General features: G+C 35.8%; 2 protein-coding genes across 6 annotated transcripts in view; one reads left to right on the top strand and one right to left on the bottom strand.

The window, feature by feature from the left end:
• Nucleotides 1-325: 325 nt before the first annotated feature.
• The window catches only part of LOC106710866 (catenin alpha), a 58,247-nt gene continuing 32,847 nt past the window's right edge, over nucleotides 326-25,725 (top strand). For all 5 annotated transcript variants that reach the window (XM_045685401.1, XM_045685399.1, XM_045685398.1 and 2 more), the window contains exons 1-15: nucleotides 326-482; nucleotides 1,431-1,601; nucleotides 2,177-2,323; nucleotides 3,153-3,319; nucleotides 3,736-3,945; nucleotides 4,588-4,711; nucleotides 5,479-5,540; nucleotides 5,748-5,866; nucleotides 7,164-7,248; nucleotides 7,382-7,497; nucleotides 9,675-9,792; nucleotides 10,775-10,867; nucleotides 11,572-11,728; nucleotides 12,314-12,419; nucleotides 13,556-13,650. In XM_045685401.1, coding sequence (XP_045541357.1) covers nucleotides 1,433-1,601; nucleotides 2,177-2,323; nucleotides 3,153-3,319; nucleotides 3,736-3,945; nucleotides 4,588-4,711; nucleotides 5,479-5,540; nucleotides 5,748-5,866; nucleotides 7,164-7,248; nucleotides 7,382-7,497; nucleotides 9,675-9,792; nucleotides 10,775-10,867; nucleotides 11,572-11,728; nucleotides 12,314-12,419; nucleotides 13,556-13,650 — 1,768 coding nt within the window. In that variant the 5' untranslated portion in view covers nucleotides 326-482; nucleotides 1,431-1,432. The remainder of the gene's footprint in view (nucleotides 483-1,430; nucleotides 1,602-2,176; nucleotides 2,324-3,152; nucleotides 3,320-3,735; nucleotides 3,946-4,587; nucleotides 4,712-5,478; nucleotides 5,541-5,747; nucleotides 5,867-7,163; nucleotides 7,249-7,381; nucleotides 7,498-9,674; nucleotides 9,793-10,774; nucleotides 10,868-11,571; nucleotides 11,729-12,313; nucleotides 12,420-13,555; nucleotides 13,651-25,725) is intronic.
• LOC106710868 (larval cuticle protein LCP-17) lies at nucleotides 15,166-18,961 on the bottom strand. The gene is made up of 4 exons (XM_014503050.2): nucleotides 18,896-18,961; nucleotides 16,698-16,895; nucleotides 15,760-15,864; nucleotides 15,166-15,421 (listed from the first exon to the last, which is right to left on the bottom strand). Exons 1-4 carry the CDS (start codon nucleotides 18,896-18,898, stop codon nucleotides 15,326-15,328), a joined length of 402 nt encoding a protein of 133 aa, XP_014358536.2. The 5' UTR covers nucleotides 18,899-18,961; the 3' UTR covers nucleotides 15,166-15,325.

Here is a 25,725-nt window from a genome sequence, read left to right as displayed (position 1 = left end):
AGCGCATATTATACAGTTTATCGTTTTAATTTATCCCACGATTTTCACAAAATAACAAAATAATAATATCGTCCACTATTTATGTATTTGGATATTCCTTTCTTACATAATGCTTTTGATTTAAATTACTGGTAATCATTTTATCGGGTAAGATGTGCATAGAGAAACTAAAATTGAGTAGTAAAAGGCTAAATTATTCAATTAATTGTAAAATTTACTGGAGATTTTTTTGATATGGAGAAAGAAAACCTGTGTTGAAAAAATAATAAGATGTTGGCAATATTTTCTTAACCTTGTTACCAATTTTGTAAACTGGCAACAACATGACACTTTGACACACCTTATTGATACGGTTTGAGTGTTTTTATTGCTTTCTGTGTTATTTTTTATGAAATAAAGTGAATAATCGTGATTAAAGCATTTATTTAAGTGATCGAATTGTTTATTTGTGCTTATTTGGAAAGGAGTATTGATTTATTAAGGTAAATACCTCAAGAACCTACATAAAGTCTCTTACGATGTCAAGTATGCAGTAATAAAACAGTACTTTATGAAGGGGCTTTTTGTTTCTTTATTATAATTCTTTTTCTTTATAACAGAAGATATGGAAATGTGATAAGTTTTTATTGTTTTACCTTTTAGTTTAGGATTTACTTTAATTTATAATTAAGTACAAGATGTATGTTTAATTGATTGTTGAAAGAATTTCGTGATTCATACTTTCTCTTGTTATCGTATAAGACAACTTGTGTGGATCTATAATTTTCTTATGTTATATATAATTTACTATATTATTATCAATAAGGAAGTATGATTTAATAATGTTGCAAATAAAATTGTCATAATTAGTTAATAATTATAGGATTTTATAGAAAACAACGTTTTCAACTAAAATAAAGTTATTCTACGATTTAATATTATTTTAATTAATTAATAATAATTTTAATAATTACAAATAAACATTTAGTTTGTTACTGTTAAGAAACATCCAATGTTAAATCATATTTTAAAATGTCTCAATCAGTTAAAAAGAAAAAAAAATCCTAACTGTTGTCATTTAAATAAAATGGAAACTTCTTTAATGTCATCTTAAATAATGGATATATAAAATCTCCACATATAAAGTACATAAATAACTCAAAAAACTTATATCAATAGGCTGTAGGCTCAGTATTTTCAGTCTATCCTGCCGGGAAATTTTGTGCTCATTCAGAGATGCTCATAAAATACAACTTGTAGTTGTTCTAGTTGTAAACTAGTGTGACAGTCAATTTTTACTGAACAAAATAACACTGAAAAATAACTCTTGATTAGATATAAATCTTATATAAAGAACTCTATGTGTAGGTTACATATGTATGACTTTAACCCTTTAATACTCAAAATAAACAGATATGGTGATATTTTTAAATACTCACACTACCTTCCAGAAATGGCAGCTTTAACAGACCCTTACGGTACAACCGGGCAGCTAACATTGAAGTGGGATCCCAAGAATTTGGAGATTCGGACAACATCAGTGGAGCGTACATTGGAGCCTCTTGTACTGCAAGTGACTACCCTTGTTAATAGCAAGGATAAGACTGCTAAGAAAAAAAGACGTAAGTAACAGCGGTAGACCCTCAATAAATATTGACCAAGTGACCTGAGTTACATGTCCACTCAGATGTCAGGTGTGAAGAGGAAGTAATTCTGCGTTTTGTCTGCCTAGTGTGCATGTCCTAGGCCTAATTTTAGGCCATGTTCCCTTCCTATTCTTTTCTTATAAGGAAGTGATGGAGAGGGGAAGTGGATTTGGCAGAGAAGGGAATGTTTAGGAAGGAGAAAATTCTTCTTTCTGTTTGTCCTTTTGTCTGTTGAAAGTGTGGTGCCATTCATCCAATATTATTCGCCTATGTATTATAGACTAGTTGTCGCTCGTGACTCCTTCCGCGCGGCATGAAAAAAACTTAATAACTAGTCTATGTGTTCTTCTAGATTATGTTCTACATCTATGACTAATTTCATCAAGATCTGTTGAACTGTTCCGGAGATACCTTTAAACAAACATTTAAACATTTGCATTTATAATATTAGTAAGATTTGCAGTCAGTTGGTATTATTGTTAAATAACAAATAGTTTTTTATTTTATAGTTCTTAACAATGTCCCTTTCTGTATCATTGCATAATTTCCAGCGGGGAAATCCAAGCGTGCGAGTGCTCTAGTAGCGACTGTGGAGCGAGCGACTGAGATCTTCATTGAAAGAGGTCAGACTATAGCATATGAGAATCCGGAGATCACGCAGGAGATGCTTGCTGCGGTGGAGGAGGTCAGGAAAGCTGGTGAGTTGGTACTGGGTTAGTTTAAAAGTAGACGATGATTTTTGCTAAAGTTATATCTTGATTTAGTTCCTTGTTAGTATGATGTTACTGTGTTGCTGTCGCCCGTTACTCTGTTCTAGTTAAATAAATAAACTAAATTATTAGCCTATGTGTTCTTCCAGACTGTTTATATCTATACCAAATTTCATTGATTCAGAATGGCTGCATGGATCTAGTAACAAACATCCATCCATACTTTCATCTAAGTCAGTGTTTCCCAAAGTGGGCGATAACGCCCCCTTGGAGGCGTTTGAAACCTAGGAGCGGGAGATAAGGGACCCAAAAATGGGGGGCATTGAAATTAAATAAAGTAATGAAATTGTGGTTTTTAAGTTTTAGGGCTGAAAAAATTAGGGGGCTCTGAAATATAATTGAAAAAAAAAAAAGGAGTGCCGGAGGCCTAATCTTAGTCCTCTTTGTCTTCCAACCCTTTTCTTATAAGGAAAGGATGGGAAGGGGAAGTGGAGTTGATGGAGGAATGCATAGGAAGGTTAAATATTCTCTTTTTGTGCGTCTCCTCCTTCATCGATTGAGTGTAGGCAACGCATCTGTAATTGTGAATGTCTATGGGCAGCGGTCGCTTCGTCATTTCGGCGAATTCATGTGGCCACTTGCTCGTTTGCCACCTTGTAAAAAAAGGGGAAATATTAACAAAGATACCCTGCTCCTGTGAGAGGATTAGGATTATGTGGGGTTTTACCCACAAAGAAAACTTCGTTGACTATCTAGTGTCAAGTAGGGCTCTAGGATCTCTGGTGGAACATACCTGTGATCAGTTATACATACCTAGGTGCGGCCATGTCCCTGGCTGCGCGTGAGTTCTCTGAGGAGCCGTGTGCGTCAGCTGTACGTAGTGCGATGGTGCGAGCTGCGCGTGCGCTGCTGTCGGCGGTCACTCGCCTGCTTATATTAGCCGACATGGTAGATGTGCATCTGCTGTTGGCAAAACTGAGAGCTGTGAGTCTATTTTAGTTTACAGTCGAACCTGGATAAGTGAGAATTGGAGCGAGAAACTTTTATAAGCGAGAGTTCGGCCGACGGACTACCTCGATGAGCGAGAAAGTCCGGTAAGACTCCCTTTAGATTCTCGCTTATCTATGTTCGATTGTATATTATTTTGAATTTTATCAGATTTGTTTTGTGTGGTTTTTTTTTTAAAACTGTGCTAGGTCTGATATTTTTTTATTTTGAAACTAACTTTTACCCGCGACTCCGTCCGCGTGGAATAAAAAAAGTTCCTATGTCCATCTCCTAGTTCTAAGCTACCTCCCCTAAATCAGTTCGACCTATCTTGAGTTATAAATAGTGTAAATAACACCACTTTCTTTTATAAATTTACAACCATTTAAATATGGCACTAATTCTACACACAGGTGGAAACAGACTTGGATAAGTTGAAGTCTGCATCATCACAATCAGAGCTGGTGGAATCAGCGCGTCAGTTTGGCCGCTCAGCCAACGAGCTGGCTGCACAAGCTGCCAAGCGACAGAAGGAGCTGAAGGAACCGAGGATGAAGGATGAGCTGGCAGCGGCCAGAGCTGTGCTGAAGAAGCATTCAACTATGCTTCTCACCGCTTCTAAGGTATAGCACAGCAGGAAAAAGAAGTAACATCAGTGATTACTTAATATGGATTCAAACTGACGCTTCGTAGATACTCCACAACTGTTAGACTATTAGAAATTGTACATTTTTTTTTTATATTTGTAACCCTGAGCTTAATAATTAAAATTAAGTTGAACTTTTCATAAGCGAGAAACCCTCTAAAAGCGAGAGTCATTTTCAACTAAGACTTTAGACTAAATATTTCATTATAATTTGATTATTGGAACGAAGTTCTTCCTTATCGCGCGTTGTGAAAGGGGGCTCGACGGAAAAAATTCTTACGAAAAGTTGTCACGACACTTTTTGCTATAGTAAGTATGTTAACGACGAATGAGCGCTACTTCACCATGGCAACGACGTGACAATATATAACGAAAATTCATAGAAATAAAATGTACTTCTTGTGTAGACTTAAGTTTTTTATTCATAGAATAAACATTGGTTCCTTCACTAATTAATAGAAAGGAACTTCGTTCCATCCGGGTGTCCCAACACACCTCTCAAGTTTTTTATAAATGAAAAACTTTTGTTCTGTTATTTCGCGACTTAAAATGGTTATTTAAGCAAAAAGTTTGAGCTCATATGTTAAAAAAGTACAGTCAAGGTTGTTGTACGTGTCAGGTATATGTACGTCACCCGGAGTTGGCCGCTGCTAAAGCTAACAGGGACTTTGTATTGCGCGCTGTTTGCTCCGCTGTTGATACAATATCAGCTGTAGCACAAGGACGACCCCTGCCTGCTGGTGGTCTGTATATAAAATTTAACAATTATTCTAGTTATAGCTGACCTGCGTCTGCGCGGAATTAGAAAAACAACTTAATAAGTAGCCTATGTGTTTTTCCAGATTATGTTCTACATCTGTGACAAATTTCATCTAGATCTGTTGAGTCGTTTAGGAGATAATTTTAAATAAATATACGTCCATCTAAATTTTCTCATCTTCCTTCCTACTAATACTATAATTGAGAATGTATGGATGTATGGATGAATATTTGAAGGTATCTTCAGAACAGCGCAACGTATCTTGATGTAATTTGTCACAGATGTAGAACATAGTCTGGAAAATACATAAACTATTTATTAAGTTTTTTTTTTTATTTCCTTGCGTACGGAGTCGCAGGCGACCGCTAGTGTTAAATGTAGATATGAAATTTAAGGTTAGAAATGATAAAAATAATACACTAGTTGTCCGCGACTCCGTTTGCGCGGAATTTTATAAATACTAGTAGCCTATGTGTTCTTTATCTGAGCTCCATTTCATCGATATCCATACAGCCGTTTTGAAGATACATTCAAACAAACATACATCCAAACATAATATTAGTAAAATGTATGAACTATGTACAGTCACGTACTTACGCGGTGTTTAACTTACATAAAATTGCAACTTCCAACAAATGTTTACGACTGAAAAAAAAAATTGTGTGTGTTTTTGTTTTTTTTTTTCAAAGATAACAAGAAATATTGTAACATTAGTGTTTATTGTTATCAGTTATTTGTTATACATTTTAGGCAACAACCGCCCTCCTATTGAAGGTCCAGGAGAACTGGCTCAAGCTCTTGATGATTTTGATGTAAGTAAATATTATTGAAAAAAAAACACACATATATAAGTTCTAGTGTACATTTAATATGAGAAATGAGACTTTAATATGTCTCTTTCTCTCATTAATATTTTATATCTTCTTTTTCTCTCATGTAACGAAGTGTATTATAAATACTGAGTGCAGTAGTCTCTTTTACGTATATTTGATATGTTCCGTCTCTCGTTGTGATGTCAGGAGCGCATGGTGATGGAGCCGCTGGCGTACTCTGAGCTGCGCACGCGACCCTCGCTGGAGGAGCGGCTCGAGTCCATCATCAGCGGCGCTGCGCTCATGGCTGACAGCTCCTGCACCAGGTATACATACACAGAGTTCTCTGACCCTCGCTGGAGGAGCGGCTGGAGTCCATCATCAGCGGCGCTGCGCTCATGGCTGACAGCTCCTGCACCAGGTATACATACACAGACTTATCTGACCCTCGCTGGAGGAGCGGCTCGAGTCCATCATCAGCGGCGCTGCGCTCATGGCTGACAGCTCCTGCACCAGGTATACATACACAGACTTATCTGACCCTCGCTGGAGGAGCGGCTCGAGTCCATCATCAGCGGCGCTGCGCTCATGGCTGACAGCTCCTGCACCAGGTATACATACACAGACTTATCTGACCCGGTGGATATAACTCACACTAATGTTGTCTTGTATTATTGAAACGAAGTTCCTTATAGCGCGTTGTGAAAGGGGGCTAGACGGAAAAAATTCTTACGAAAAGTTGTCACGACACTTTTTGCTATATCACAATGGCAACGACAGGACAATATATAACGAAAATTCATAGAAATAAAATGTACTTCTTGTGAAGACTTAAGTTTTTTATTCATAGAATAAACATTGGTTCCTTCACTAATTAATTGAAAGGAACTTCGTTCCATCCGGGTGTCCCAACACACCTCTCAAGTTTTTTTTCTTTCATATTATTGCTAGCTGTATAAGTATCCTATGTGTTCTTTCAGAGCGTCAGTGGCTCAGGTGTTAAGCACTTGACTTGCAATCTGCAGGTCCTGTGTTCGAATCCCGTCATGTACCAATGTGTTTTTCTATTTACATATGTACATTTATCTGATGTTCTTACTGTGAAGTAAAACATTGTGATGCTGCACATATCTGTGAAGAAATTCAATGATATGTGTGAAGTCACTACACTTGACTGTGGTTGACTATGACATAGTCAACTCTAACTTAGGGTAGACTCTGAGACCCTCAGTAGGGAATTATTGTGAGCTGGTGATGATGTGTTCTTCCAGCCTATGTTCTACATCTGTGACAAATTTCATCTAGATCCGTTGAGACGTTCCGGAGATACATTCAAACAAATATCCATCCATCCATTAGTAAGATTTATGTTTATGTAGGATTTAAATATTTTCTGACAGAATCAAACGCGATAGTAGCGCCTCTCAGGAAAATAATCTCATAGATTTTTTTGCAATGAAATTCAAAGTGTGATTAGTGACATAGACTCCAGTTGATAGTGACTTAGGCTCCAGTTTGATAGTGACTTAGGCTCCAGTTTGATAGTGACTTAGGTTCCAGCTTGATTGTGACTTAGGCTCCAGTTTGATAGTGACTTATGAAGTGTAAATGTTGTATGTATAGAGATGAGCGGCGCGAGCGCATAGTAGCGGAGTGCAATGCAGTACGACAAGCGCTGCAGGAGTTGTTACACGAATACATGACCAATGTGAGTAAATACTAAATTGATCTATATCTCTATTGCATTTAGGTTCAATTTCATTTAATTTGATATCAAATTTTGAATGAAATAGAACAGAGAACACTATATCTTTAGTAATAAGGTTGATTTTCCTTTGCAGGCTGGTAAAGCGGAACAATCTGAAGGTTTGGAGCGCGCTATCGAGCATATGTGTCGTAAGACGCGCGATTTGCGTCGCCAACTGCGCAAAGCGGTCGTCGACCACGTCTCTGACAGGTGAGGGCGGGGCTACGACAATAGAGACAACAAAATATTTAGGCTTATTTGTAACAAATATACTGTTTATGATCAGACTATAATGAGATGATTTATATTGATAAGTAAAAAAGTTGCCTTTTTTTTGGAGTTTGGGGGGGGGTAATTTTCAAAAATGCCCTGACTTCTGGGGAATAGGGCATCGAGACCGGGTATACCCGGACCGAAAAAACCCGGTTTTTCCCGGTTCTGAGGATTACAAAAAAACCCGGGTTTGATTATTAAAACTCGGGTTTATCGGGTTTTTTTTTAATACTTTTGTTTTTGTAATTTATTAAGTTTAAGCCACTTCGAATGCAATAATAAGTAAATGTAATAAAAATACGCTTTGATAAATTATTAATTATTACGTAAAACGTAGCTTCGTTGCTACGTTCCTATCAATTGTGCGATATCATTCGATGAATGGACATCTAATAAAAATAGAACTTATATAGGGCTCACTTTACATTCACCAAATTTTGCAAGGGATAGCAGTTTTCGAAATCTAGGTCTCATACGAATTCACAGGTCCTTGAATGCAGCCTCGTGCGTACAATTGATTTAGGCCAAGTTGGACGAATATGGGGGTGGTTGCATTAGGGAAGTCCCTTAAGTCATACCATCAGTTATGCATCGCTCATGCCGTTCAGCTGGCAATTGTGGATGTAATGTACAAACACAATGCCGGCTTCGAGGAAAACGTCGCTCAGCTTGCCGAACTTGACGAGGATGAAGATTTACCTTCATCAGTATTGGCTCAAAGACTGCGAACTGTAGAATTTAACGACGACACAAATTCTACAGACAATGACGAGGATGGCGTTGAATTTAATAATGAATCCACGTTTATGGGGTCTTTCAGTTCACCATATTTTAGATACAACGAACTGCTATCAAAAGTACGAATAGTGGTAAAAATCTTCAAAAAATCGACAAAAAACGATGACGTCCTTCAAAAACATGCCAGAGCTGATTAGGACAGGAGTACTCCCTGCTATTAGATGGGAAAACGCGCTGGAGTAGCATTTCTGCCATGTTAGGTCGGTTTCTGAAATTGAAAATATCTATTAGAAAAGCTTTAATTGCTTTAAAAACAGATACTGCATTTACTAATGATGACTGGAAAAATATAGATGAGATCCATAAAATATTGGATGTTATTAAAACTGTCGTCGAGGCGCTATATCGACGCGATGCAACTTTACTTACAGCTGATTTCCCTAAAATTTGCTTTGAAGAAAATGGATGAAATGACCATGACCACTAAGTCACAAAATGGCAACTGCATTGAGCAAACGATACGCAAAAAGAAGACTAACTCAAGCAGCAACACTACAGTACTTGACTAATCCGGGTAAATATTTTGAGAACATTCAAAATGAAGATAAAACTGTTTTTTATCGGCCGTAACAGGTGATGAAAGGCTAAACGAAATTGTTAATCTGATTAAACGCACAACCAAAAAAAAGTATATATATACCTCTTATATACCTATACCTATATACCTCTTGAAAATTTGCCAGCGCCAGACCAAAACCTGCGAGAAATTGACATTTTATTTTCCTTTATATTTTGTATTCATTGTAGGAAATCGATATATAAACGCAGATTAGTGTATTTTAAAAAATTACAATGGAAAGATCGAAATGCTCGAAAAAACCGGTCTACCCGGGTTTTGATACTCTTAGACCCGAAAACCCGGGTTTTCAAAATTGAACCGAGTTTCGATGCCCTACTGGGGAAAGACAGTTATGTGAGACTTGACTCACTAAAACCCCCTTCAGTTTATTCATTCATTTTCATTTCATTTCATTTTCATTTCATTTCATTTTCATTTCATTTATTTTCATTTCATTTCATTTTCATTTCATTTCCGTTTCATTTTCATTTCATTATCATTTCCATTTTTTTTTTCATTTAATTTCATTATCAGATATAAAATCTACCAAAAGGTTTTTTTTATATCAAAAGATGGCAAAAGAGCAAATAGCCACATAAATTCGCTAAAATAGCGAAGCGACCATAGCCCATAAACATTTAATTAATAGACAAGGGCACGTAGCCTCTTTCGCCAAATGTACTTCCCCTTCCCATTATTTGCTAATAACAAAAATGGTGGGAAGGGAAAGAGGGTAAAATTTATCTTCTACATTCAGCTTCTTGGAGACGAATGTTCCTCTGCTGGTGCTGATGGAGGCTGCACGTAACGGCAATGAGAAAGAAGTAGAGGAGTATGCGATTGTGTTCACTGAACATGCCAACAAACTTGTAGAGGTGAGATAACAGATGCTGGATACTGGTATCCTCATATGGAGCACTCATTACACACCTTCATCTTACTAATATTATAAATGCGAATTTTTAGATGTATGGATCCATCCATTGGATGGATGTTTGAAAGTATCTTGATAACAGTCATAGTCTGAAAGAACACAGACTATTTATTGCACAGACGGAGTCGCGGGAAAAAGCTAGTTTATAAATGCGGATGTATGGATGTTTGTTACAAGGTATCTCCAGAATGGACGCATGGATCTAGATGATATTTAGTATAGATGTAGAACATAGTCTGGAAGAATACATAGATTACATTTGATCCTAGAAATGTGTCTGGTTTTTGTAAGATAAGTTTGATTAATATATTATTTACTTCTACTCTACAATTGTTCAACATGTCTTGTTGAAATTAGGCACAGATTTAAAATTTAGTCTTGAATATGAAATATTTTTCATCTTTTTTTGTATTATGCGCAGATGAATTCGCGGTTAAAAGTTAGTTTATATAAGACTAGATGTTGTTTACGACTCCTTCCGCGTGGAATTAAAAAAAAAACTTAATAATTAGACTATGTGTTCTTTCAGACTATGTCTTATATCTGTGACAAATTTTATCAAGATCTGTTGAGTCGTTCCGGAAACATCTTCAAACAAACATCCATCCATACATCTAAACATTTACATTTATAATATTAGTAAGATATAATACATCACCGAGAACGAAGCTGACTGTACTTTAATGAAAGTTTTTTTTCAACTTTAGCGAAATTTACAATTCGATTAAGGAAATGTGTAATTAATGTCTATCTGAATATCTGTCTAAGTTTGTGTTTGTTACAACTAACCTCCAGAACGGATAGACAGATTTTAATAAAACTTTGACTGGAAGATAGCTGATGTATCTGAGGATGTTTTAAGCTATTTTTTTCATCCTGATGAAATCATTTTTCTATGATATTAAAAAATATAAATATTCCAGGTTGCAAATTTAGTCTGTTCTATGTCAAATAATGAAGATGGTGTGAAGATGGTGCGTCATGCTGCTGCTCAGATAGAGGCACTCTGCCCACAGGTGAGAGATAACTTTGTTAGACTTCAAGAACAACAACATAAGTTGTAGGAATTGTCCTCTCTCAGTGAAATAGCACGACCTTACAGAAGACACGCCTCAACTACACTCTCATCTCTGTCTCACACAGGACTTGTTTTACTTCTCTTTTCTTATAGGAGGAGGAGATGCATAGGAAGGTTAAATATTCTCTTTTTGTACGTCTCCTTCGTCAATTGAGGGTAGGCAATGTATCTGTAATTGTGAATGTCTATGGGTAGTGGTCACTTCGCCGTTTTGGCGAATTCATGTGACCGCTTGTTCGTTTGCCATCTTGTAATATAAAGATTACTCATCGTCTTTTGTCTAAGCCAGTGTTTCCCAAAGTGGGCGATAACACCCCCTTGAAGGCGTTTGAAACTTAGAAGGGGGTGATAAGAGGCTCAAAAAAATGGGGGGCATTGAAATTAATTAAAGTAATGAAATTGTGGTTTTTAAGTTTTAGGGCTGAATAAAAATTAGGGGGCTCTGAAATATAATTGATTTTCAAAATAAGCGGTGAAAGAAATAAGTTTGACAATCACTGGTTTAGGCAAAATTTTAAATTCAATGATTACTGTTGATTCTATTTGTTATTTTGTATGTAAAGTATAAATGTATTCAAATATGTCGACGGCTCGGTCAATGCATGTGATTGTATGTCTGTCTGTGTGTCTGCGTGTGTGCAGGTGATAAATGCAGCGCGAGTGTTGGGTGCTAGATGCAGATCTCGCGTTGCTCAGGACAACGGAGCTGCATTCGCCGCCGCTTGGGATGCTGCAGTACGTCTGCTGACACTTGCAGTAGACGATGTCACCACTATTGATGACTTCCTCGCTGTCAGCGGTGACTATTACAACCTTTTTCGTCTTTTCTTCTTTTTGTAACGAAGTTCCTTATCGCGCGTTGTGAAAGGGGGCTAGACGGAAAAAATTCTTACGAAAAGTTGTCAAGACACTTTTTGCTATAGTAACCATGGCAACGACGTGACAATATACAACGAAAATTCATAGAAATAAAATGTACTTCTTGTGAAGACTTAAGTTTTTTATTCATAGAATAAACATTGGTTCCTTCACTAATTAATAGAAAGGAACTTCGTTCCATCCGGGTGTCCCAACACACCTCTCAAGTTTTTTACTATGTTCTTCTTTATTCCCGTTCTTGTCCTTTTCTAGCTTTTTCTTTATGCCTGTTCTTCTTTCTGTCTTTTGTTATTTTTTTCTTTTTTTCCTATTCTTGCTTTTGCTTTTCTAATTTTATTTTCCTGTTCTTTTTTACCTATACCTGTTTTTTTTCTTCGTTTTTCCTTTCCTTCACTTTTCCTTTTCCCCCTTCTTATACATCCTTCATTAAATCCACTTCCTCTTCCACTTGAAGCATGTCTTCAAACAAGAAACACTTTGTATTTGTTCAATGTATTTCGTGCAGAGAATCATATACTGGAGGATGTGAACAAGTGTGTGGTGGCGCTGCAGGAAGGAGATCCTGACTCCCTGGAGAGAACTGCTGGAGCTATACGAGGGAGAGCTGCCAGGTATGTCATTATCACAGTCTACAGTCGAACCTGGTTTTTTTAATATCATAAAGTGGCAAACGAGCAAGCTTTCACATAAATTCGCCTAAACAGCGAAGCGACCATTGTCCAAAGACATCCGTAATAGCAGATGCGTTGTCTACCTTTAATAGACAGAGCAGGGGACGCATAGGAACAGGATATATCCTCTTTCTGTGAGTCCCTTCCTCTGTCAAATCCACTTCCCACGTTCCCTTCCCATCTTTTTTAAAAGGAATGGATGGGAAGGGAACGTGGACTAAAATTAGGCTTAGATAAAGGAGAAACCTTTATGAGCTAGAAAAATTACGGTCCTTTTTAATCTCGCTTATCCAGTCGTAATATTGTTGTATAGACTATATCTGAGAATATATCTGATCCGTTGGACATAAGTCAAACTAAATTATGTCAGCTCACAAGCGCCCTCATGTCAGTGTCAAAAAATGTCACAAGATCCTCTTTGGTTTCAAGTAGTGAGTCTCATCGGATCAGATATCTTAGTTTGACTCCAGTTGTCATGTCTCTTTTCATACCATGTGTGTCATTTCTCTGTTTAAGTTTGGTTTTTACATATAAAACAAAACTGATGGCGAAAATAGCTTTATTAATAAAAGAGTGTTAAAGTTTGTTGCTATATCTGAATTTCTGTTTTGAGGTGAAGATAAATTACATCTGAAATTTTATGAAACATCATCATCAGCTCATTGTATGTCACTAAAGGTCTCAGAGTCTACCCTAAGTTAGAGATGACTATGTCATAGTCAACCACAGCCAAGTGTAGTGACTTCACACATATCATTGAATTTCTTCTCAGATATGTGCAGCATCACAATGTTTTACTTCACAGTAAGAACATCAGATAAATGTACATATGTAAATAGAAAAACACATTAGTACATGACGGAATTCGAACCCAGGGCATGCAGATTGCAAGTACTTAACCTCTGAGCCATCATGCTCTTATTATGAAACATGTCTTATGTTAAAACAGCGCCATCTAATTTTCAAAATACTGAAACTGTTTTAAACAGCGCCATCTAGTTGTCAAGGCATTAAAATTGTTTTTTATTTTAAACAGCGCCATCTATTTGACATTGTGAAATTTTCTCTATGACCAGGGTATGTTCTGTGGTGACTCAAGAGATGGACAACTACGAGCCCTGTATCTACACCAAGCGAGTTCTGGAAGCCGTCACCGTGCTGCGAGACCAGGGTAAGTGACATTTGTTATATAGAAGGAGAAAGACAGCGAAGAAGATAATTAAAGCGATTTTATTATTTGACCCGAAAGAAGATGTAGAAAAATCAATTTAGGCATAGAAAATGGACTTCATTATACAACAGGTTCAGACTGACAAGGATTTTGACACACTTTTTTGACACTGTAGGGGCTTCTTCTTCTTCCAGTGCCTCTTCAGTCTTGTAGGTTGGCGGCTAACTTGGAAAATTTATTTCTATCTAATGCGGTGTCAAACAATTCATCCGGACATTATATTTCTTTTTTCTTCTTTCTTTCTTCATTCCTCCTCCTTCCTGTAGGGACATTATAGTGCAATTGTAACTTTATTTCACTGACCAATGGGTCAATAATGTCTGTCAAACTATAAATAATTACTTCTGCATTTGTTTCTTTCGGTTGAGAAGAATTTAATTACTAGCTTTTGCCCGCGACTTCATTCGCGCGGAATTAAAAAAGTATCCTATGTGTTCTTCCAGACTATGTTCTGCATCTATACCAAATTTCATCAAGATCTGTTGAGTTGTTCCGGAGTTATCTTCAAACAAACATCCATCTAAATTTTCCCATTTATAATATTCAAGTAAGATTTTGGAGTAAATGATGGAAAATGTCAAATTTCTGTCAAAAATATTTAATTTCCTATAATATAAACAATGTCATGGATATGTCAGATGATTCCACATTGATGGCACTTCTTGGGAGATTTTCACGTTTGTTACTAAATACAATCGAATCTGGATAAGCGAGAGTCTAAGGCACTATTTTTCTTCGCTTATAGAGGTTTTCCTCTTACCAGAGTTCCTCGCTTATGGAAGTCATCCATAGATGCTTAACAATGACTCTTGTTTAAAGAGATTTCTCGCTTATCCAGGTTTCGAATGTAGAAAGAGTACAATTCAGTTTTTAGTTTGCCTTTCGATACAGTTGATATTGTAAAAGTGCTAATAATTCTATGAAAACTTATCTATTTTTAATTTAACAATAAGCATTGATACTTTCAATCTATTAATTTTTTCAATACATTATATTTAAATAAAAAACAATACGTATTTAAGATAAAATTTACATAGGTTTCCCACAAGGTACCAATATAGGTCCAACTTTTTTTTTAGCCGACTTCCAAAAAAAGGAGGTTATTTATATAAAATATCAATTGATATTGCCATTGGATATGTGTTTTGGTAATTTTAAAGTAAATTTGAAACAATAAAGCAATTTATATAACTTATATAATCTGTTATCACAGAAGTCTTAACGAATAATACAAAAGTTGAGTATTTTAAATACAATCGATTGATGGATAAAATCGATAGTTTAAAATCGATCATTATTCGATAATGTTTTACGTTATTTAACGTTGTATCGATTTTATAAAAATGTTATCGATTTTTTTTTTAAATGATGAAATCGATAAGAATTTTAGATAATCGATTTAATTGTGGGTTACTGCAAATATATTTATTACGTATATTTTCCGTTTTATAAAAATGACTATATCTATATCTATAGATTACGTTGGATTCTGGATAAGCGAGAGTCCATATTTTTCTCCAAATGAAGTTTCTCGCTTCTGGAGGTCTCGCGGAAAATGACTCTCGCTTATCCAGTTCTCACTTATTCTGCTTCGACTGTATGATGGGGGTAGTTCTTAGTTCCTTTCCGGTGGTGGGGGGTTGGCCCTGATGTACTCCAGAGCCTTGAGGATGGCTTCAGGGATCGGTGGTGGGGTTGGTAAATGAGAACCCTGGAAATAAATTCATTGAATTAAAATATGGTACTCGCGACTTTTCTTAAGAGTAATTGTTTCAAATACCTATGAGGGTTTGTTTGTATGTAAATTTCTTTGTGACCACCCACAGCTTAAATGACTGCACCAATTTTGATGAGAGAGATGTCATAAGATTTGTTTCCTTCCTCAGAGTGTCATAGATTATAATAACTCGGCATAAAATATAGTGGCCGTAAGAAATAAAATTGTACATTTGTGAAAAAATTTAACTATGACCAAAATACCCTCTTTTCCTTTGTTAAAACTAGACGGTATATTTCTGTACAAGTTTTGCAGTAGATTTTTTTTATTACCTGTGCTTGGTATCCATTTTCATCAGCGGTATATTGGAGTTCTATAACTTCACCGTTGGGTGCAGTCCATCTCGCCTGACCTTGTGCGGTCTGTGCTGCGTTCTCCTGTGAATGATTGAATCATTTATATAACCCCCTTACCATGGACAAAATATTAACACAAAAAATTAATTGATAATCCTTAATAAAGGTCGATCAATATTCGATTTTGAGAGATTTCTCCGAGTCCGTAAAAGTAATTTTAATTTTTCAATTATTTTTTCATCATCATCTTCATCATTAACCTGCCCTTATCCCTATGGAGGGTCGGCACAGTATGTACTACTCCTCCATACATCTCTATCAGCAGTCATATCTGAATTTACCCCCTTCTTACGCATATCCTCTTTCACACAATCCATCCATACTTTATTTGGTCTTCCTCTACCTTTATAGCCATCCACATTCAATCGAATTAATTTTTTGTTTATATGAACATCATCTCTCCGTATAACATGTCCAAACCATACTAACCTTCTGCTCCTCAATTTCGCGATAACTGGCGCTATATACTCAGTCTTAACTTTATCTTTTCTTTGTCTTTCTTGTTTTTAATTGATCTAAAGTTCGTATTATTTTATCATTCGAATGTAATCTATTGTTTAAAGCGACATTTTTTTTTGTAGGTTGTACATTTATAGTGATCAGTGCCCCCTTGTTATAATGCTTTGGGGGTGGCTGTTAATACATGAATTATATACCCTATTTAGACAGGTAGACAAGGAGTTTACGTTCTGCCAAAGAGGTGGCATACTGGCCACTAAGAGTTTTATCTCTTTTGACTAGGAAATAAATAAAGAATGATTTCATTCATAGTAAAATAAAATCTAAATCTAGATCTAACATTAATTTCCATGACTTTGGATTGAAATTAAGTGGTTTTTTTTTAAAGTACTAACCGACTGTGGGTTTTTCAAAGCACCACTTTCCTGAGCTGATATGCCATTCTCAGTTTCGATAGCCCATTGGTACTGTCCCTCGAGGCCTACGTCTTGTTCCTGTCTGAGGATTTTAGCGTCCGCTTCCGCAGACCTGGGCAAAATGTGGGACACGTCGGCTGCTACGCATGCCACCAGGGCTGTGATGATGAGGAGTTTCTGAGAATAGAAGATTAGTGTCATAAAGCGCCAATAGCATAATGGTTAATGGTACGGACATCTGATTGCGTGGTTCAGGGTTCGAATTTTCGTATTTCGACTATAGTAAACATTATCCTGGCACAAGTTGTCTTGGTTGAAATTAACAATCTTACTAATATTTTAAATGCGAATATTTGAATAGATGGATGGATGTTTGTTTGAAGGTATCTCCAGAACGGCTTAACGGATCTTGATGAAATTTGGCACAAACGTAGAACATAGTCTGGACGAACACGTAGACTTTTACGTGTTCTTCCAGACGTATTATTACTTTTTTTTTAATTCCGCGCGGACGGTGTCGCAGGTGACAGCTAGTTAGCTAATACAGTCGTACTTGGATTGACGAGAGTCCAAAAGACCGCGATCAAAAAGATGTTTATTTTTCAAGATTATTTATTATTAATTTATAATTAATAGTAGAATGTTAGTTTTTTTTATCTTTTCGTTTATCTCTGTCTACCTTCAATTTGTATAAAATGGCTAGTTATTCTTACAACGAGTAAGACCGCGATATTTAATTATATCGTAAGTAGAATGTTTCGCAAGTTTAAGTCGAGAGCGTCTTGAAGATGTATAAACATAACTGGTTATAGGTTGAGGTTACATCATAAGCGATAGCGGGCAACTTTTAAATATTAGCTGTTGCCCGCAACTGCGTCCAAGCGGAATTAAAAAACATAATATGTAGCCTATGTGCTCTTCCAGACTATGTTCTACATCTGCGCTGAATTTCATTAAGATCCGTTGAGCCGTTCCGGAGATATCTTCAAATAAACATCTATCTAAACATTCGCATTTATAATATTAGTAAGATTTCCTATGTTTTCTATACTAATAAAGAAAGCTCCTTCATTACTGAACGGATCTGAAAAATGCTTCCACTGTTGCAAAGCTACACTATCCACAGGTGACAAAGGCTTTGTTTTTTTCAATTCCGCGTGGACAAAGCCACGACAGCCATATAAGTACAGTTTTAGTATTCCGCTCCGCTTATTAATGTAATCCTACCTTTACTACTTAATGAATAACTAGCAGAATGTCAGCTTGTGACCCCACAGGAACGATAATTTACTATCACGTGACTTATCGTAAATACCACTGATGTTATGTTAACACTTTGAATGCTACCGAGTTCACTTTCGTACGTAAATATAAGTCCATCGAACGTATTATATAGCGTACTTTGTGTGTATGGAACTGGAATAAGGGATTAATAACGCTTTATTTTTTATACGAGCGTGAAATTTTTAACGTATTCGGATAACATGTTTGTAACCATTTTTCATTGCCGTTTTGAAAACTTTTCGAAGAAGTCACATAAATATTAATTCAAGGTATTTGATCCGTTTTTCCATAATTAGATGTTATGTTGCTCGTTTAGGTTTTGAATTTTGATTACTAATTTAATACGCATTGATGAGTAGTGTTGTTCTGTGAAATTTTAGTTATCGATAAAATATTTTTATCGATAAATAAGTTGTCTTATCTATATACATAAAATAAAGTTGTGTTAGTTACACTATTTATAACTCAAGAACGGCTGAATCGATTTGACTGAAAATTGGTGGGCAGGTAGCTTAGAACCAGGAAACGGACATAGGATAATTTTTACCCCGTTTTCTATTTTTTATTCCGCGCTGACGGAGTCGCGGGTAACAGCTAGTTAGAAATACATAACGATTAGAAAAAATAATAATTCTTCTTTATTCCTCGTTCCTGTATTATATAATTTTTTTAATCCCGGTAAAAAACTAAAATCAATGTAAGCGTAATTTTAAGTAAACAGTAGTAATACTAAACACACGTGTACTGAGTTTATGTTGTGCTGTCCAACAATTTTAGTAATGCACTGCCGTAATTGACCTTGTATTAAACTAATACGGTATTATAGATTATATCCTAGACCACTTGTCGATAAAAAAAAAGTTATCGATAAACACTAACATCACTGAACTCACCATATTGATTACTGACGGCCTATGGTACACAACTGCGGTGTGAACGGCGGCCGCAACTTATATATGCTCAGGATGACACCGCGAGGTCATAGGTGATGGTATGGGAGATGAATAGGGTGACATTAAGTTTGTGTTTTGTCAGGATTAAATTACAGCTGCTCGTATAAATTGCGTGTTGACTGCGATTTCATTTGTTGACCATATATCGACGCCCCCATCGAATAATCCTGTAATGCACTCTTACCGGGTTCTTGTTTTTCCGACGAATTCGGTATCTACAGGTCATATGTTGTGATTTTTTTTTATATTTTTCTTAAAGTTAATTACGGAGATAAAAAGTCATTATTGAAACAGATTTTTTTTATTTCCGGTATTATAATTTTTCCTTCATAACACAGAATACGCCCGGAATACATAAATACAATGTAGCTATAAAAATTAGCTTTGTTTTGGTATCTAAAAGATTCTTGTACAATAATTATTGATGAAGTTATTAAAGAAATACGGTTTTTTTGCTTCTTCTGAAAAATTTGATTTTTCCTATTACGGGGTTATTCGGTGGGAGCGTCGATATAGTCATCCCTTACATTATCTTTGAGAACAACAGAGACAAGAATATGTGACAAGTAGGCAGACGTAGTCTACGGTAACTCTAGTCCCGATGAAATAATGAGGTTAGGTCAGGAGTTTTGATTTTGTCAGTTTGAAGTACTTTTTACACAAACAAATCTAGATACAGTATTAAATTAGGTATTAAATTGCGCGAAATAATGAACGTTTTAACACTTTTAAAGTTAGTATGGAGAAGTGCATAAAGATATCTTACTAATATTATAAATGCGAATGTTTAAATGGATTGATGTTTCTTTGAATGTATCTCCGGAACGATTCAATAGATGTCGATGAAATTTGGTATAGATGTAGAACCTAGCTTGGAAGGTCATATAGGCAGACGGAATCGCGGGCGATAACTAGAAATATTATTAACAGGAGAGATTTGTTTGTTTGCATTGAATAGGCTCCGAAACTTCTCAACCGATATGAAAAATTCACCGTTGGGAAGCTACACTATCACCGGTTGACAAAGGCTATATTTGTAACTATTTTTTTTTTAGTTCTGCGCGGACGAAGTCGCGAGCAATAACTAGTATGTAATAATTATTTAAATTGAAACAACGTGATTTTTTCATGAGGCCCATCTCATTCAGCGTTATTTTAGTGATATCTCCGCTTACTCGTTTGCCTTCGAGTAAGAAATGTGTTAAATTGTTCCAAAATTATTATGGACACCCTAGTGTTCTTTAAGACAGGATCAGATTGAATTTATTAAAATGTACCGTCTTATAAGTGTTTAGTAGAAAACTATAATCTGTACTTGTTGTGATGTCAACAACATGTTGCGCGAATGTGAACTTGGACGAAACAGTAATAAAAACATTTTTTTTTATTATAAAGTGGCAAATGAGCAATCGACCATCTGAATTCGCCGAAATGACGAAGCGACTATTGCCCATAGATATATGCAATTTCAGATATGGTTACCTTCAATCAGCGGAGATGACGCATATAAAGATAATAAATATTTATCCTAATGTGTCCCATCTTACTTTAAATCCTACATATTTTTTTACTGGGAATGAATTGATTTTTTTTTGTATTCTATACTAGCTGTCGCCCGCGACTCCGTCCGCACGGATTAAAAAAAAAAACTTAATAAGTAGCCTATGTGTTCTTCCACACTATGTTCTACGTTTGAGCCAAATTTCATCAAGATCCGTTGTGCCGTTCCGGAGATATCTTCAAACAAAAATCCATCTAAACATTCGCATTTATCTATATATATAAAAGAAAGTCGTCTTAGTTACACTATTTATAACTCAAGATCGGTCGAACTGATTTAGCTGAAAATTGATGGGGAGGTAGCTTAGAACTAGGAGACGGACATAGGAACTTTTTTATCTTGTGTGCATTTTTTTTTATTCCGCGCGGACGAAGTCGCGGGTAAAAGCTAGTAATATTATAAAAATGTCATACTCGTAGTATAAACTTAAGAACAATTTTTAAACATAACTACAATCAATTAGGCAATACTTAAATCAACTTTCCATATGCGATACTTGTCCTGTCGACCTCTTATAGCCCGCGGCTTGAAGATGTCATTGTAACCAATCAGGTTGTTGCGAAATTGTTCTTTGTCTGATTTTTATCCGACTCAGGTGTACTGTATGTGAGTAGACGTGAGTTTTCATTCGATTTGTATTAGTGTCTAGTGTCATAGCGGTACTGTCAGTCAGTCAATCGGGTTTTGGACCTTCCAATGTTGACATAATTTAACCCTTGATAAGTATAATTATAACCTAATATACAAAAAACTTGAGAGGTGTCAAGGGACACCCGGATGGAACGAAGTTCCTTTCAATTAATTAGTGAAGGAACCAATGTTTATTCTATGAATGAAAAACTTAAGTCTTCACAAGAAGTACATTTTATTTCTATGAATTTTCGTTATATATTGTCACGTCGTTGCCATGGTGATGTAGCGCTCATTCGTCGTTAACATACTTACTATAGCAAAAAGTGTCGTGACAACTTTTCGTAAGAATTTTTTCCGTCTAGCCCCCTTTCACAACGCGCGATAAGGAACTTCGTTCCAATAATATATCTTACTAGCTTTTTCCCGCGACTCCGTCCGCGCGGAATAAAAAAGGAAACGGACATAGGATAATTTTTACCCCGTTTTCTATTTTTTATTCCGCGCGGACGGAGTCGCGGGTAAAAGCTAGTATATTATAAAGGAAGAAGACACCATGTTTGTACATTTTACGTAGTTACAACAAAGTATTGGAACAATTTGCAGTCAGTGTTTCCACAGCACATAGCCTCTTTTTGAACTAATACTTTTTAAGGTAAAAAAAACATTTTTTGTTTCAAACAACCTTAAAAAATAAAGGATCTCGCTGAAATTCGGCAAAGATGTAGAAAATAGTCTGGAAGAACACAGGCTACTAAGTGTTTTTTTTTTAATTCCGCTCGGACGAAGTCGCGGGTGAGATCTAGTTTAAATAATATTTTCATCTATACAAAGGTTTTGTATTTTGTAACAAATAATTTAGGCTATTATTCGGCTCCTATGTATATATGTAGTTGTAAGACGAAAAATACTATTTTTAAGGAGACACTCTTAAGTAACATAACATAGAAGTTACGATTATTTTATTACTATTTCATTAAAAATTACATGATTTTTAACTTGTTTTAAATCTTGTTTAGCAGAGTTCGAAATGTATGAAAAGTAATTTTGTTCTAAAAAAAACAGTTATGTCTTTTTACTTAGGAGACATAATTTTATTATTTTTCTGTATACAAGAGTTTTATATAATCTTACTTCTTACTAATCCTTACTAATATTATAAATGCGAAAGTAACTCTGTCTGTCTGTCTGTCTGTCTGTCTGTCTGTCTGTCTGTCTGTCTGTCTGTCTGTCTGTCTGTCTGTCTGTCTGTCTGTCTCGCTTTCACGCAAAAACTACTGAACCGATTTAAATGAAATTTTGTACACAGATAGTCTAGAGCCTGAGGATGGACATAGGCTACATTTTAACGCAAAAAAGGGGTTGTAAGGGGTTGAAAGTGGGGGTGAAAGTTTGTATGGAATTATCGTCATGTTTACAGGTAGAAGGTTGAAACTTTTTTTCAAGGCTAATTTGATAAAGATAAATATGAAATTAAATTTTTGGAAAATTTTACCCCCAAGGGTGCTAAATAACAATAGGGGATGAAATTTTGTTTGGCAATATGTGAGGTTTTGTTGAATGTTTTCTTTAATATGTTTTGCTATTACCCTTACCAATATTTAGTCTAGAGCCTGAGGAAGGACATAGGGCACATTTTAACGCGAAAAAGGGTTTGCAAGGGGTTGAACGTGGGGGTGTAAGTTTGTATGGAATTATCGTCATTTTTACAGTTGGAAGCTTGAAACTTATTGTTGAGGTTGCTAATTCTATATAAATAAATATGAAATTAATTTTTTTAAAAAAATTTACGCCCAAGGGTGCTAAATAACAATAGGGGATGAAATTTTGATTGACAATATGCTCGGTTTTGGTGAATGTTTTGTTTAATATGTTTTGCTGTTATCCTTGCCAATATTTAGTCTAGAGCCTGAGAAAAGACGTAGGCTACATTTTAACGCGAAAAGGGGGTTGTAAGGGGTTGAAAGAGGGGGTGGAATATTGTATGGAAGTATCGTCTTTTTTTACAGTTAGAAGCTTGAAACTTATTTTTGAGGCTGATAATTTAATATAAGAAATTAATATTCAATATTTGAAAAAAGTTTACTCTTAAGGGTGCTTAATAACAATTAGGGATGAAATTTTGTTTGGGAATATTTTACATTTGTTTGGGAATATTTTAGATTTTGTTGAATGTTTTGTTCAATATGTTTTGCTGTTACCGTTACAAATATTTAGTTTAGAGCCCGAGAAAGGATAAAGACTACTTTACAACGCGAAAAAGGGTTTGTAAGGGGTTGAAATTTAGGGTGGAAATTTGTATGAAAGTATCGTCATTTTTACAGTTAGAAGCTTAAAACTTATTTTTGAGGTTACTAATTCTATATAAATAAATAGGAAATTAAATTTTTGTAAAAATTTTGCCCCCAAGAGTGCTAAATAATAATAGGGGATGAAATTTTGTTAGGCAATATGTAAGGTTTTGGTGAATGTTTTGTTTAATATGTTTTGATGTTACCCTTACCAATATTTAGTCTAGAGCCTGAGGAAGGACAAAGCCTACTTTTTAACGCGAAAAAAGGGTTATAAGAGGCTGAAAGTGAGGGTGGAAATTTGTATGGAAGTATCGTCATTTTTACAGTTAGAAGCTTTAAACTTATTTTTGAGGCTGCTGATTTGATATAAATAAATATGACATTTTAAATTTGTAAAACTTTTACCCTCAAGGTTGCAATGTAACAAAACGGAATAGGGGATGAATGTTTGTATGGGAAGATGTTTATGTGAATATTTTGTAAGTTTCACATTTTTTTGCATTTTTTATAAGTTTAAGTAAAAACCACAACAACAACATAATTCACGACCCGTAACCCAGAGGGGTAGGCAGAGACCCAGGACCATTTACTACGTTACGACCATTTACTACATTTGGCGCGGTCCGGGCACACCTCTTTCTATGTTCTTCTACATACATCAAAGCATAGCACGTTGGTTAAATAAAATAATTAGCCCAAAAAAAATGCTACCCAAAATAGAATTTCACGCGGACGAAGTCGCGGGCACAGCTAGTCTTATATATAAAATTCTCGTGTCACAGTTTTCGTTCCCGTACTCCTCCGAAACGGCTTGACCGATTCTCATGAAATTTTGTGAACATATTAAGTAGGTCTGAGAATCGGCTACTATCTATTTTTCATAACTCTATTAAGTATATTCTAAATCCGCGCGGACGGAGTCACAGGCCACAGCTAGTATTATATAAATGCGAATGTTTAGATGGATGGATGCATGTATGTTTGAAGATATCTCCAGAACGGTTGCATGAATCTCGCTGAAATTTAGCACAGATGTAGATCAAAGTCTGGAAGAACACATAGGCTACTTATTAAGTTTTTTTAAAAAACCGCACGGACGGAGTCGCAGGCGACAACTGGTTAATAAAGGAACGGTTAACTTTATAGTTAATGAGGCATTTTTATAATACAAAAATGTTGAGCAATAAACAGTTAATGTCTCGGATGAGTAAAAAATGTTGATAATGTGAACCTACTGTCCGACCGTCACCCTGCGCGTGGGAGTAGAGCCACTAAACTATCGGAGGCATACGCTGAAGCGGAAAGCGGGAAAAAATATATCTAATATAAAAGCACTTGTTACATCGTCTCTTTCGATAAATTCAGCACACACACACCACTCACGCCTGTAACCCAGAAGGGTAGGCAGAGATTGTGGTGTGGCCAAATGAGCCTTCGCAATCCACTTTTCGCCATTTCGGGAGACGGAACGTAACGGTGGCGAGCTTCGTCGCCGTTATTTTCTTCCCGAAATTCACACATGTGTGCTGTTTGCATCGGATAAATGTATATGTAAATCGAAAAACACATTGGTACATGGCGGGATTCGAATCCAGGACCTGCGGATTGCGAAGCAAGTCAAGTGCTTAACCCCTGAGTCACCGACGCTCTTATTAATATATTCAGCTTTAAGAATATAACGGTATAACTCACGCCTGTAACACTGAGGGGTTGGCAGAGAACAAGTTTACGATTCTTCTACGTTAATATATCTACGCATAGTATTTTAGGTGAGATATTTTTAACAGTAGGATTATTAATGCTAAAACTTGATTATTCCGTATGTTTCGTGGCCCAATTTTATACTGACGCAAGATGTCATGAAAGGAGGCTGTGTCGCCTTGGCGGGCATCTCTTGCCTAACTCTCGATGATCCATAAGTTATTTGTTGTTAAACTTATTTATGATTTAATTGAACTGGTTAACTATTCTTTTTATATCGTGTGATTTTACCCGATTGACAAAGGGGGTAATGTTTGTCGTGTATGTAAGTTTGTTTTTATATATGTAGGTTTGTTTGTATGTAAATGTCTTTGTGACCGCCTACAGATTAAACGACTAACCAGATTTTTACGAAAGAGGTGTTATTAGTTTTGTCTCCTTCTTCAGAGTGTCATATTACATTAGAATTCGTTTATGACTTCGCTTACATTGAGTAAAAGCTTATTATGAAATCATTTAGAAGTTTGATGATATATATAAAATTCTCGTGTCACAATGTTTGTTCCCGTACTCCTCCGAAACGG

The sequence above is a fragment of the Papilio machaon genome, chromosome 29 (genome assembly GCF_912999745.1).
Source record: "Papilio machaon chromosome 29, ilPapMach1.1, whole genome shotgun sequence".
Taxonomy (NCBI): Eukaryota; Metazoa; Arthropoda; class Insecta; order Lepidoptera; family Papilionidae; genus Papilio; species Papilio machaon.
Note: the sequence above shows the minus strand (reverse complement) of the source record. Positions and strands in the feature narration are given on the sequence as shown.

What these genes read in the sequence shown, in the direction of transcription:
- LOC106710868 (XM_014503050.2), bottom strand. An exon ending in CTTTGAAAAACCCACAGTCG is followed by an intron (nt 15,865 to 16,697) that starts GTTAGTACTTTA and finishes AATCATTCACAG; the next exon opens with GAGAACGCAGCACAGACCGC. An exon ending in AAAATGGATACCAAGCACAG is followed by an intron (nt 15,422 to 15,759) that starts GTAATAAAAAAA and finishes ATTTATTTCCAG; the next exon opens with GGTTCTCATTTACCAACCCC.